The sequence below is a fragment of the Exophiala dermatitidis genome (assembly GCF_000230625.1).
Source record: "Exophiala dermatitidis NIH/UT8656 unplaced genomic scaffold supercont1.5, whole genome shotgun sequence".
In the NCBI taxonomy this organism is placed as follows: Eukaryota; Fungi; Ascomycota; class Eurotiomycetes; order Chaetothyriales; family Herpotrichiellaceae; genus Exophiala; species Exophiala dermatitidis.
This window is the reverse complement of record NW_008751650.1, coordinates 969,488-982,689: the sequence shown is the minus strand read 5'-3', so window position 1 is coordinate 982,689 and position 13,202 is coordinate 969,488. Positions and strand designations below refer to the sequence as shown.

The 13,202-nt window shown below is 47.3% G+C and overlaps 3 protein-coding genes across 4 annotated transcripts; 2 read left to right on the top strand and 1 right to left on the bottom strand.

Moving 5' to 3' along the window:
• Positions 1-5,191: 5,191 nt before the first annotated feature.
• Positions 5,192-7,794, top strand: HMPREF1120_05948 (uncharacterized protein). The gene has a single exon (XM_009160141.1). It carries the CDS (start codon positions 5,870-5,872, stop codon positions 7,499-7,501), a length of 1,632 nt encoding a protein of 543 aa, XP_009158389.1. The 5' UTR covers positions 5,192-5,869; the 3' UTR covers positions 7,502-7,794.
• A 164-nt stretch (positions 7,795-7,958) lies between these two features.
• On the top strand, positions 7,959-10,958 carry HMPREF1120_05947 (the record flags this gene model as incomplete). Of its 2 annotated transcripts, none has more annotated exons than XM_009160140.1 (2): positions 7,959-9,702; positions 9,784-10,958. In XM_009160140.1, 2 exons carry the CDS (start codon positions 8,156-8,158, stop codon positions 9,923-9,925), a joined length of 1,689 nt encoding a protein of 562 aa, XP_009158388.1. The 2 variants fall into 2 exon arrangements, with proteins under 2 accessions (XP_009158388.1, XP_009158387.1); XM_009160139.1 differs by having other exon boundaries at positions 8,156-9,702; positions 9,810-10,449.
• A 321-nt stretch (positions 10,959-11,279) lies between these two features.
• On the bottom strand, positions 11,280-12,941 carry HMPREF1120_05946 (uncharacterized protein; the record flags this gene model as incomplete). Its single annotated transcript, XM_009160138.1, has 2 exons — positions 11,280-12,828; positions 12,886-12,941. The coding sequence occupies 2 exons, from the start codon at positions 12,939-12,941 to the stop codon at positions 11,280-11,282; spliced, it is 1,605 nt and encodes a 534-aa protein (XP_009158386.1).
• Between the last annotated feature and the right edge of the window lie 261 nt (positions 12,942-13,202).

Below are 13,202 nucleotides of genomic sequence, written 5' to 3'. Positions count from 1 at the left end.
TTCGCTATCTTTATAATTTACTCCTTAGTAGTAGTTCTCGCCTTAGTAGCGTAGCGTAGCGATCCCGCTAACGCTTTAGCTCTTCGTTCTACGAGTATATTTCTATTTAGGTTTACCTACGAGTCGCGTTCGAGATTTACGTCTAGAGTAGGCGTAAAGCGAAGTACCCTTAAGAAGGGAGTTTCGCCCGTAGTCGTATTAAGTATCGAGTTTATCGTATACTTAGCGCTTACGAGTAGGCTAGTCTAATCTAACTACTCGTAGTTAATATAGTACCTTAGATACGCTTCTAGAGTTTAGTTTATCCGTTCCGTCTAACTATCGATCTAGGGGTAGAAGAACGTGAAGAAAAGTCTACGAGTCGTAAGAGAGACGTATAACGTTCTCTAGTACGCTATAGTAAAGATAGTTCCGCGATTACTAATAATCGACTTAGGGGCGCCGAATCTCGCGACGACTTTTTCTAATACTAGCTAGACTATATTCGTAGCTATAATATCTAAGCGATACGGCGTTAAACTTACTATCTTCGAGTATCTATTAATAATAACTAGTATCGTATCGTATACGCGTCCTCCGCTTATCGATGGTAGTAGGTCTACGATAAAGTCTATCGAGATATCTTACTAGGGCCCTTACGGCTATAGAAGAGGCTCGAGCTTCCTATAAGACTTATACCGTAGTACTTTTATCCGTTAATAGATATTATAGATCTTAATATAATTAATTATATCTTTCCTAATATACGGCCACTAATAGTACTATATAATAGTCTTTACTATTCGGCTCTCGCTAAAATATCCGCCCTACTAGAGATTATTATAGTTCGTCTAGAGAATCTCTCCTCTTATGGCAGAATTATACGATATATATACGACTTCGTTACGATAGGCTATACCTTCCTAGTTAATAGTCTAAGTTTCTTAGAACTCGTCTCTTTCTATTCGGCTATCGAGTACTATCTTCTAGCGAGCTTCCTTATACTAGGTATTCTATACTTAGAGCTCTCGTAGCCTAGCCGCTAGTAAGTCCCTACGCTTACGTAGCTTGGTAGCTTCTTTCGGGCTTAGGCTAGAGATAGCTATTAACTCGGCTTCGGACGTTAGTAGAGTTATAATATTATAACTACTTTTAGTAGAATCTCTACTACTCCGAACTATTACTTAAGTCAGCACTTCTATAATAATCTCGTTACTAACTCGTAGGCGTCCTCGCGACTCGTCGTTAGTAATAGATATTCGTATTTCGAGTAACGCTCTTATAGCGTTCTCTTTCGATAGATCTTCCTTATCTATATAGTCTAGTCGACGAGAGAGTCTATCCGCTAGGTTATTCTTCCCTCGTCGCTACTAAATCTTAAAGTTATATATAGCTAGTATCTCTATCTAACGTATCTAACGCCGATTTAGGACCTTTATCGTTATAAAGCTCTATAGCGCCGTATAATCGGTAAGGATAATTATACTTCTCGTAGGCGCCTTAAGGTAGTATCTCTATATCTTAAAGGCGTATATAATTATAAATATCTTACCGTTACTAGTAGTATAATTCTTTTTCGTAGGAGTTATCTTTCTTAAGAAGAATACTATAGGTTTCTATAGCGTACGCCCCGCTTACGTCTCGTACGCTTACGATAGTACCCTACTAATTATATCTCCTAATATATTAACTTCGATACGATATTATCGCTCGAGATCGAAGTATACTAATATTAGCGCTTTCGTAAAGTATTTCTTGATTTTCCGAAACGCTTAGTCTATCTCCGTAGTTTACTAGAAGGATCCTATCTTCTTATCTACGACTATTTCCGTAAGGAGATTAGTAATAGGGATAACGACTGCGAAATATCGATAGATAAATCTTCGGTAGAAATTCGTAAATCCTAAGAATACTTAAATATCTCGGTAGGACTTAGGTATAGACTATTCCTAGATAGCGTCGACTTAACTAGACTCTATTAAGACCTCGTTAACTCCTACGCGATATTCTAGGAAGTCGACCTCCTCGGTAAAGAATTTATACTTCGATAGCTTTACGTAGAGATTATATTATTGAAGCCTCTCGAGCACGAGACTTATATATCTCTTGTGCTCCTTAGTATTACGGCTATAGATAAGTATATCGTCTATATATACTACGTAAATATTATCGAGTAAGCCTTTTAGCGCTTCGTTAATATATACTTAGAATAAGGTAGGTGCGTTTATTAAGCCAAAGGGTATCACTAGATATTCGAAATACCTATATCGCGTACGAAACGCGGTTTTCTAGCGATCTTTTTTCTTAATTAGAATCCGATAGTACGCGTCTCGTAAGTCTAACTTAGTAAAGATATATACGCTACTTACGCGATCTAATATCTTAGGGATTAAAGAAAGAGGGTATCGGTTCTTCTTAGTAATCTAATTTAACTTACGATAGTCGATATAGAGTCGTAGGCTACTATCCGACTTTAGAATAAAGAGAATAGGTACGCTCGCCGGCGACTCGCTATATTAAATCTAGCCCTTAGCTATTACTATATCTAAGTACTCCCGAAGGACGGATAGCTCGTACGCGCTTAGAGAGTAGATAGGCCCGTAGAGTACCTTCTCGCCTTCGATTATAGAGATTAAATATCGCGTGCGCACTTCTACTAGGGAGGGGTCCTTACTTAGGTTTCCGAATATCTTTATAAACTTACTAAAGCGAGAGTCTAACTCGATCTTCTACTTTATGCCCCTAAGTAGGATATTAGTGCTTTTTAAAGTCTCGTTAACGACTAGTTATATAAGAATCGTACCTATATCTAGGCCTTCCGTCTATTTCTCGAAGTCTTTAAGGGATAACTAAATTATACGCGACTTACCCTCGAGTCGATATAACTAGGTACTAAGACGCTAGTTAATTTATAAGTTTACCTCGAGTAGCTAATCGTAATCGAGAATCGCATTATAATTTATAATCTCTATCGCGAGATACCGTTAATATATCTTCTTAGTCCTTTTTCGCGAGTCGGTTATAGACGTCTCGAGTCGGTATTCTCTATATACTCGAATTAACTACCCCCCGATAGTACGTATATATATCTTCGATAGGGTAGAGTTAAGCTTATATTCTTTAGCTAGTATATATAAAAGGAAACTCGCCTACGCCCCGCTATCGAGTAGAGCCTTTACCTTATACTTCTTACTAGGGGTATTAATCTCTACTTCTAGGGTAAGTAAGCTTTTCCCTAGCTATATTTTATCTTTAGATTATACTACTTAATTTTTATTTAGTTCTAGCGCTACTACGGTACTTAATAGACTAGGTACTAATTTTTTAAATTCCCCTTTATAACGTCCTTTTACTTTAATTACGACTCGCCTACGGGGAGCTTATTCTTCTTTAGATAGTCGGCCTACCTATAACCTATAGCCTCGCAGATAAAGTATCTTCTCGTAAAGGGCTCCGTAGAGGTTCTACTTATAGATCTTTACTTTTTAGAATTTAAGTCTTTTTAGGAATTCGAGTCTTTTTAGAATAGTACTCTAGCGGCTAGTTAGTCCTATCGCGTATACGAGCCGCGACCGGTCTACCGTAGATTTAAGCTCCCGGATATAATCGTATCTATCTCGCTTACGGGTTTTAATTAGAATATCTTTACGGCCTTAGGCTTTTAAAGTATTCTCTCTAGTCGCTATACGAAGGCTAGGACTTAGGCTCGGAAAGTAATTGTTCGTACGTCGCGCCTAATAACCTTACGAAGTATAGACGTTAGGAAATAATAAAGGGTCTACCTCTTCCGCTTATCCTTAGTAAAGAGTTCTATATCTTCTTCTAGAAGTTCTATCTAATAGACTAGATTCCGTACCGATTAAGTAGGTTCTTACTTAAGAGTCGTAAGCGCTTCTAGCGCTTCTCCCTTACGAATATCTATATTCTCGATAGTATTCTTATACTAAACGAGAAATACGTCCTACGATAGAGATATTAGTACTTCTTCGCGACGATCCCGACGCTAGTTAATTATCGCCCGTCCTCTAAGGTAGTTAGTTACGATTCGACTACGATACTTCTAGTCCGAGGTAATATTACTCGAGATAGTCTCGAAAATAGTTTACTAGCTACTATCGAAGTCTCTTAATTCTTAGATATTTTTACTACTAAACCCTTTCGGTTTAGTAATCCTAAGAATCTAGTATAACTTCTTTCGATCTTAGCCTCTAGGCGACGCGCTTCGAGCTCGCTTACGTATCGGTAGCGTCGTATCTTCGACCTCTATATATTACTCCGGGATATATCTCGCGGCTTCTTCTTCTATCGCCTAAATCTCTTCTTCTAGGCGTTTTCGTTTTAACTACTCTTAAAGTTAGGCGCGTCTCTTAAGGAGAGCCGCTACTTATAAGGTAGAAGCGGGTTCGAAGAGTCCCGCTTAAACCTAAGCCGTATCTAGATCGCCTACGACTTCTCCGCTAGGTAAGCTATCCTCTAGAGTCTTAGCTAATCCCTCTATATATTAGGCTAGGGTTGACGACGACTCGTCGAGGTTAGGCGTCGCTCTAGTAGATAGATCTACTCTCTTTAGTCCTATCGTTACGTAGGTAGCTTATTTCTATATCGCTTACTCCGACCGATTCGGGATGATACTTCGAGAATATTAGGAACGCCTAATAGGAATAGGTAGAGTATAGCGATATAGTCTTTAATTAGTATTAAGTGCTCCTTAACCCTATAGTTGTATACGACTCGAAGCATAAGAGAAGGAAAGCTCTCTTATGCGGGTCGCGTGTAGTTTATATCTCTCAGCTCTATCCGAATAGCCGAGGGGTCTAAGTTTGGTACGAGTAGTCGGTAGTTGACAACGGCAGTTGCCAACTACATCGGCATTCGTGACAAATTATCGGAGGCCTTAGGGATAGGCCGAGTTCGTCGTAGCGCTTTATAAGCGTATAGAGAGCCCTCTCCTGCTCGTTAGAGAGCCTCTTGTTATATCCTCCTCTTATACTGGCGCCTGGTATACCTCGTAGTCGTCTACGTACGCGTTAAACGGGGGCGGCGAATACGTCGGCGGCGGCCTTTATATTGGGATAATCGCCGCGATTATACGCGTCGTAGGCGTTAAGGACCTTCTCCTCTATTAATTGAGCGTTGGTAGGCATTGTTGGTGGTGTATATACGCGTTGAATGAAGAGTGTATAGAATTTACAGATATACGATCGTATCGCTGTGGACGATCGTATCGCTGTGGTGCACTCGGTGGGGGGAACAACCGACGAGTGCTGACGGAGTGCACGGTTAATAAAAGGCAGCCCGAAGCTTGGATCTCCGAGCGCGAGGGGCGTCATGCAGCCCCCTTTGATGCAATAACAGGAATAATCCGTTGGGTCATCTGCGCGTACCGGCTGCGGCTGCCGGGGTCCTTGTCACATCACCCTTTTGAGCAGAGGCAAGCAGGGAATCAAACCCGCCAATTCAGCCCGACACCTGTATCAACGGTCGGATCACTTGTAATCTGTCACCATTTCCATCAAGCTGAGCGCATCTACCACCTGGTTATCCGACGTGTCGCGCCCAACATTCTTCCTTTACAATCTTGTTTGATCTCTTCTGAACAACCGCCTTCTACGTCGTCAACCCATAATACTCCCGCCTCCGTCATCTCCACCATCGGATCTTGTGACCCATATTCCACGGCCGCTACTTGACGTCTCCTGAATCGGAGCAGGACCTCCACTCTTTCAACCTCAAGAGCAAGGCGGCGGACGACAGAAAGATACAAGACTATCAATGAGACAAAGAACTTGACATCCTTTCATTCATCAAGAAAACGTGCCTGTAACGGCCATTCCTGCCCATCTCGTGCCGACTGCAGCACGACGGGCCCAACGCTCGTGGTGGAGGAACCATGGCCTTCCAACAATCCGCCGCGCCCCGCGCGATCATTCCCAACACCAATCAATCACAGGATTCATCGAACCATACGCAGTTACGGCCAACTGTAGAGGATTCCCAGGAATGGGTGCTCTTCTCACCATCACAGGCCGAGTCTACCATCACACGGACGCAAACTAGTCAGACTGTCGGACTATCAAGAGCAAGTGACATATCCCTCAATACAGCCGGCAGGTCCGGCAGAGGCGAGTCCTTGGTGCTGGATGAGGACGTTACAGAAGACGGTGACCTCGATAGTCTGGACGAAGGGTTGCACGCTTTTCGTGAGAATCCTTTGTTCTCAACTGTTACCAATCAGACCCCAGGCGCTGTATTGCCGACGCATGACGGCTTGGGAACATTTCCTGCGTCGAGCCCTCCAGTATTGGAGCAGCTCTGGCAACATGAAGCCTACAACCCAAAAAGGAAGCACGACGGACAACATCGGAGACCTTCTAGCGTACAAAGAAGACTTGACACTATCGACGAGATTGAGCTGCAGGCTAGAGAGGAGAAACGTATCCGAATCGAAAAATGGCGCTTGGAGCAGAGCCAAGCACTAATGGAAGAAGTGGAGAGAGAGACTCGCCGCCGACTGCGAAGGGGCTCACGCCAGCCTTCCTATCAAGAGACATCAGCTTTCCTGAACGAGGACGTCCTTGGATCAACGCCAAAGCAGAGCGATTATGTTTCTAGGTCTGCAGAGGAAGCGGATGAGCATGAGCCATTCTGGAGACGAATCACTAGGAAGTTCATCCGCGACGTCATCGGCATTGATGAGCCGCTTCTGTCCGTGATTTTCGGCGAGAGTCTCCCGGAGGACGTCGAGGACAGGCCCTCTACTTCTGGTGGATTACCCACGATCCCCGAGCAGGGTTTGGAAGACGCCCATCTCGCGGATGATGAATCATGGAGGGATCGGCTTCTTCAACGCATCGCTCGGGAGCTGGGAGTGTTTGTCCATCAGCTGTCTCCTCATCCGGGCGCCTTCACTACTTATTCTCGAAGCCCGGACTATGCAGGGATGCCGGTATCACTGCCTCAGCTGAGACATAGTGCGCCGGTGGCCTCAAATGCCGGAAACGAGAACATCAAAGAGACATCGACATCTCTTTTGACACCCAACTTCCCTCCCACCTTACGAGACACCACCCACGCCGAAAGCTGGGGCTTCGAAGAAGACCCTGTTCCAGCCACTTCTCCACCAGATTCAGCCATAGACCTGCGACGAGAGCGGGAATATTGGGAACGAGAGCTTGACTTGAAGATGGTTTTCAGGTATCTGAAGGACAAGTTCGTAACGAGGGCACCTGCTCAGACGACTGAGTTCTCTGAGCAAGTCCCTGAGGATGCCGCAACACGTGCGGCCATTATCCGACAGCATCACCCTCTAGTTGCCCGGGCGCAACGCTCGCCAGTGAGGGTACGACGGGAATCAAGAACGACCATGAGACGACCTGCAAGCAGCTGTGCCAGTGAAAGTGTCCGGAGTAGCAGGAAAGCATCTCTGGCCAGGAGTGGTTCCAGTCGAAACTACTGGGACATTGGAGGCAGCGTCGGGAGCGGGAGCATCATGGCATCAGGCGGTGCCTGGGGCGAAGTGTAGCATATCAACGCATTTTTGACACGAACGGGGTTTAGGGGTTTCAACACGACCATTTGGCATTTTGGGAAATCGGTGGGACGACTGTATCATGCATCACGACTTATTCATTATCTGTGACGGGGTTACATTTTCTTGCTAGACATGACCGACTACGGAGGCCGCATGCAAGATTTGAGAACCAGCTTGCGTGTGTATTACTAGAAAATGACTAAATTATCTGATCCAGCAGTGACCTGTGGAGGACAAATATCATTTGCAGAATACATGATGATGATACTCGTCGCGCAACGCCACCTACCTTGCTACTGTGGTTAAATGTCGCTGCCTACCTAAAGTATCGTAATCCAGCCTTGTCCCGTGACCATCCCATCAGGCTGCAGTCACATGACTTGGCTTTGATTGGATCCGCCACAATCCTTCACTGTTAGTAGCGGCGCAATTCCAAGTTGCGGGTGGGGTTCCTTTTGTTTACCCTCAATCAACTACGATGTGCTAATGGTAAAAAAGTGGCATAACAACTGGCAAGGAAAATTGATCCTTTTCTGCTGACCTCTCCTCTTACTTCGCCTTCTACTGCGACCTTGGCGGGCACCGATACCGCTTGTTACTGACGTTCCATTGACCCGTTCTTGACGGCAAATCGTCATCATCACCATGGCGGACGAGGATGAACTGTACTATCTCCAGCCTGGCTTCGACCTCAACAGTTTGACGATTCCCAAAATACGGGCGATCCTGGTCTCCCACAACGTGCCCTATCCTGCCTCGGCAAAGAAAGGTCAACTGCTGGAGATTCTGGAGCAAGAAGTCCTACCGAATTCCAACAAATTGCTGAAGGCGCAGGCGAGGGTTCGGCGCACAAGCAAAGGCATAACCGATGTTCCGAGCAGCCAGGAGGGCACCGTCGATGGCGACGACGAAGATGACAGACAATTGATGCCTCCTCCCCCGGCACCGAAAACGCCACGAAGCAGAAAGAGTAAAGCGGACTTGGCAGCCGCGGATTCTGTGGCTGCTACGCCATCGACATCTTTGCGACCAAAATCGACGAGCAGACGCAGGACGACTAGGACACCGAGAGCGTCGGATACAGAGCCAGAGATAGAGAGGTCTACTCGCAAGCCGCGAAAGAGTGTGCCAGCACAACCTGTCCTTGAACCCTCCGTCAAAATCGAAGAGCCAGACCTTGGACTAAAGAGAGAATCCCTTGAATCTGGAGCAAGCCCATTTTCCGACGAAAATCCCTTTCAATCGGGATCCAGTCCACCTTCCGGGTCGAACCGCCGACAATCCGCTTCGAGGTCGCGCAAATCCCTGACCGCAACAAGCACAAAGAAAACTCCAGGCAGACGACGACAAACTACTTCGCCACCTGTCGACTCGGAAGTCTCTGGGCCAACTCGGTCCAAGTCTACCAGACTCAGCTCCGGCGAGAGAGAAGACAGCGTGCCGGTGACAGAAGAATTCACCCCTGATGCGGCTCGAGAACTTGCCGAGGCAGAGAGGAACGGCCAGGTCTTACCAGCCAGAACGTCGACGCTAGTAAGACGAAAGAAGAAACAACCCCCGAGTACCATCGCGAAGACTGCGCCATGGGCTGTCCTCACTACGGTGATGGCGGCCCTAGGTGCATGGTACCGACAAGAAAAGATAAACGTCGGATACTGTGGAGTGGGCGAGCCCAGTTGGTCTTTGGCGTCTAACCCGCATATTCCCTCTTGGGTCCACGAGTCGTTCCAGCCGGCATGTGAGCCCTGTCCCCAGCATGCGATTTGCTACCCCAATATGCAAGTCCAATGTGAAACGGACTTTGTGCTCAAACCTCATCCATTGAGCCTGAATGGAATTGTGCCGCTGCCTCCCACATGTGAACCAGACAGTGAAAAGGAGAGAAGAATCAAGGCCGTCGCCGACCGAGCAATTGAAGAGCTTAGAGAGAGGCGAGCTGTATACGAATGCGGTGGTGATCATATCACGAGTTCCAAAAAGTCAGCAGTTACCTCTTCGTCACCGAAGGCAAGCACTCAGCAGCCAGTGACGAAAACGAAACTCTCAAAGCTGGAAGTCGACGTGGAAGAATTGAAGCAGACGGTTTCAAGCGCCAGGAGGAAAGGATTGACTCCCGATGAATTTGAAGATCTCTGGCGGGGCGCACTGGGCGACATCATGAACCGAGACGAGGTGACGGTGACAAGAGACGGGTAAGTCTCTCTCTTTTTTCTATCATGCGCTGTTTTTCTTTCTTTCCTTTTCCCTTCGCTGAATCGCTGACTGACCAAAAGTGTCTCTGTATCTTCTTCCACCACAGATCCGGCAAAATACTCCTCTCCAGCTCCTCTCTCGCCAGACTCCCCCTGGCCTGCGCAGTCCGACGATCCGTACTCCGAACGATTACGCAGCATCGAGTCCCTCTTGCAGTTTTGATGATGGTTGTGTCAGGTTTGCTTTATGGCCGCCACAAAATCATTGCTTATCGACAGGCCACGGCCCAGATTCCGGGCCTTGTTGCCACCACCTTGGATCGGTTGGCTACCCAGGCAGCACTCAAGGAGGATGGAAGGGCCTCCGAGGCCTTTATCAGCGTCAGTCAATTGAGAGACGATGTGCTGAGGAACGTGTTTAGTGCATCCGAGCGCGAACGCGTCTGGCAGAATGTTAGGAAGATTGTCGAGGGGAATGCAAACGTCAGAGCTGCCACCAGAGAGGGTGGCAAGACGGGTGAGTGGAGTCGTGTTTGGGAATGGATTGGGCCACTTGATTTGGCTCCAGGCTTGGAGGGACGCAGATCTGGTGGTGGGGGACTCTTGACTAATGGAGGACTTGGAGGAGCCGATGGCAGTGGCAGTACTAGTAGTGGACGTGGAGGAAGGGATGCGGTCTCAGCCCTCGAGGAGGATCGGGCGAGTTTGGCCGTCAGGAAATGGGACGAGGGAAGGCCGATTTACTGAGTGAGTTTGGTTTTGTTTCGATTGTGTGGTTCAAGTTTTCGGTGTGGGATGAGGTGTACGGTACTCTACATCGGTCGATTGGGGATGTGATGGATGGGTTCCAGGGCCGCCTACGCCCATGGGTGCTTTTGGTTTTCTTTTCTTTTTCTTTATTTCTTCTTCTTTGCTTCTTTTTGGCCCGCTTCTCGTCTGTGAAGGACGGCGGCGAGGGAGTGGTTTGAAGGGGCATAACTTTACACACTTTAATTTCAGTATTATCTATCACAAGGGCCGGTCTGTACAATACAATATCTGGACGATGATTCTGTTTCTGCTGAGGAAACTTGAAATACATGAATTCGACTTTTTCACCGGGTCCCCCTTCCAGCTCGAGTTGAGGTAGAAGTGCAGCAATAATATTCCAATAAATAGAAGTCAAAGAATAAAAATGCTGGATCACAGCCTGGCCGCTCGGTGCCTTCTTTGACACTCACTCCCCGAGTAGTACTTAGATCGAATGCAGTTACGCCAAATTTATCAAATATATTTGAGAATGTTTACGATAAATCTACGGCAGTCTTGGTTCTACACTCGTTAGGTAGGTGAGGTTTCCTCTCATACCGGGGCCTTGGATGGATGACATGCCATGACCGAGCCCAGGGCAAGTTGTAGCCTGCTCAATATTCCTTTCCCTACGAGGTCGGTGAAAGTAACGTAATCAAGACAATGTAGTCTGCTTTATCAAATAGTTTACTTCATCAGGTTCATCGAGCCGGTATTTGTCGGCAGTTCCCCGCCGGTTTTCCTATATTCTGCAAAATCATGCCCAAAGCTATCGTGTGAGGGTCGAGCTAAGGCACCTCTGCCTCGTCCAGCCAAGTATATTCGCTAATCAGCTTTCTCGACCCGTCACTTGCAAATTCAAACCTGCAAAGTTCAAGAGCTTGGCGTTGTATACCACCCGGTGCTGGACGACCAACGACACTGACATAAGCGAAACGGCGTTCTTCCGGTGGCAGTGGCAGACCAGCATACTCTCGCGGCGAAGAGTTCATCAATGGCTCACCCTCCTCTACCGCTATGACCTTCGCGACCACGCGATCAGGTGCGACAAAAGCCCACAGATTCTGCTGCCGTGGAGCCTGACGCAGCAAATGTAGTGCTTGTCGTCTCAGTATCGGATCTCTGCATTTGGTCGCACAAAAGTACAAGGGGGGGATGACTCCAGGGTCGAATCTGGATCGTGGTTGAGCCTCAGCCGCCGTCGATCGGCCACTACCCCCGAGATAAACAGTAGCATGCTCAACAATTTCAGCGAACTGTGCCATATAGTCGTCGAAAATGGTCTGGCGAAGGGTGACGCATGCTGCCGAAGATATGTAACAGAATGCCCAGTACATTAAGAGGTACGCTTTTGTCCGCTCGGTTGCCACATCAGCAGTCCCAGTGTGTGCGGCAATGAGCGATGCCTTCCATCGCAACAGTTCATCCAATGAGGACTGGCGCATTGAGAAAAACAATACCCTATCTGGGCTGTTCTCGTCGAGGTGAGGAATGAAGTCCGCGTGCCTGATTACCTCGAAGCACTTCTGAACCAGATCATGAAACTGTAGTCGAGCTTCGTCGAGCGGCTGCATGCCGGATGTGGACCGGTCTCCCTTCGGCGGAGTGTTGGCATCGGTTTCTGCGACCTGCTGAACTGACATAGCATTTTCTATAGTGGCGATAGAAATGGCTCTTCTCAGCACGAATGGTGTGGCCACTTCATGAACGGCTTGGCCGCCAGGCGACGTCTGTTTGGGAATGGGTGAAGCAAGGTTTCCCGTCAAAATCTTGCAGCACTTTTTTATTAGTTGAGTCCCGGTGTCGATATTTCGTTGCTGGAATTCCACTGATGCGAAGAGGATATAGCTCAAGACGATGACCGAGTCATCTATCTCACCACGTTCAGCAAGCTGTCGAAGGCTTGCAATGGCTCTGGTGTAGAGTCTCAATGCTTGTCGATGCTCATTATTGACTGTAGAACCGGGACTGGTTAGGGCTGCGTATGGCACGTGCTCTAGCAGATAGCTGAGGGAGACAACGGTGTCCCAGACAAAGTTATACTTCTGCACGAGTCGAGGGACCAAATGTTCCCAGAACCCGGCGTCCACAGCACCGGCATAAACAGGTGCTGCGTGATGCGTGAAGTAGTGAAAGGCACGACGCTCATTCCTATTGTGTTGCGGTATCAGGACAGAGACTTCCGCCTGTGGTGACTGAATGCCAGTGGTCGCCTGATTGATGGAGCGCTCTTGGACAAACCGAAATTGGCGTACAACAGGCCCTTCGCATGTGCGGCCGGACTCTGTGCATCTCCGACAAGAGGGCGTTGTTTCATCGCATTTAACTCTTCGAATTCTGGGCTATGTTAAAAAAGCTCCATACACGGTGATGGTACAAAGCAGGCAACCGTACTTGCACGTTAAACATCCGTTTCTGGACTTTTCATGAGCAGCACGTCGAGGGGGCATGTTTGCCGTGGACTTTGGGTGTCATTGGTTGACTCTTCTTGGACATCTCCATAAAAGCACTTGGACAGAAGTAAAACGTAGAAATCCATAGAATGCCCGTTTGTCGGGGCAAATGGAGATTCTAAAACAAGGCGTAGAGAAGGTACGATGTACCTTTCAAGGGGGAGCAGTTTGATCGCAGCCTTGTCTGAAACCTCAGCCTTGTCTACCTTTAAGCTTAAATAAGAACGGCGCTAACCTTTCCTGAAATAGCCCTGCCCA

What these genes read in the sequence shown, in the direction of transcription:
- HMPREF1120_05948 (XM_009160141.1), top strand. Translation starts at nt 5,870, where the DNA reads ATGGCCTTCCAACAATCCGCCGCGCCCCGCGCGATCATTCCCAACACC.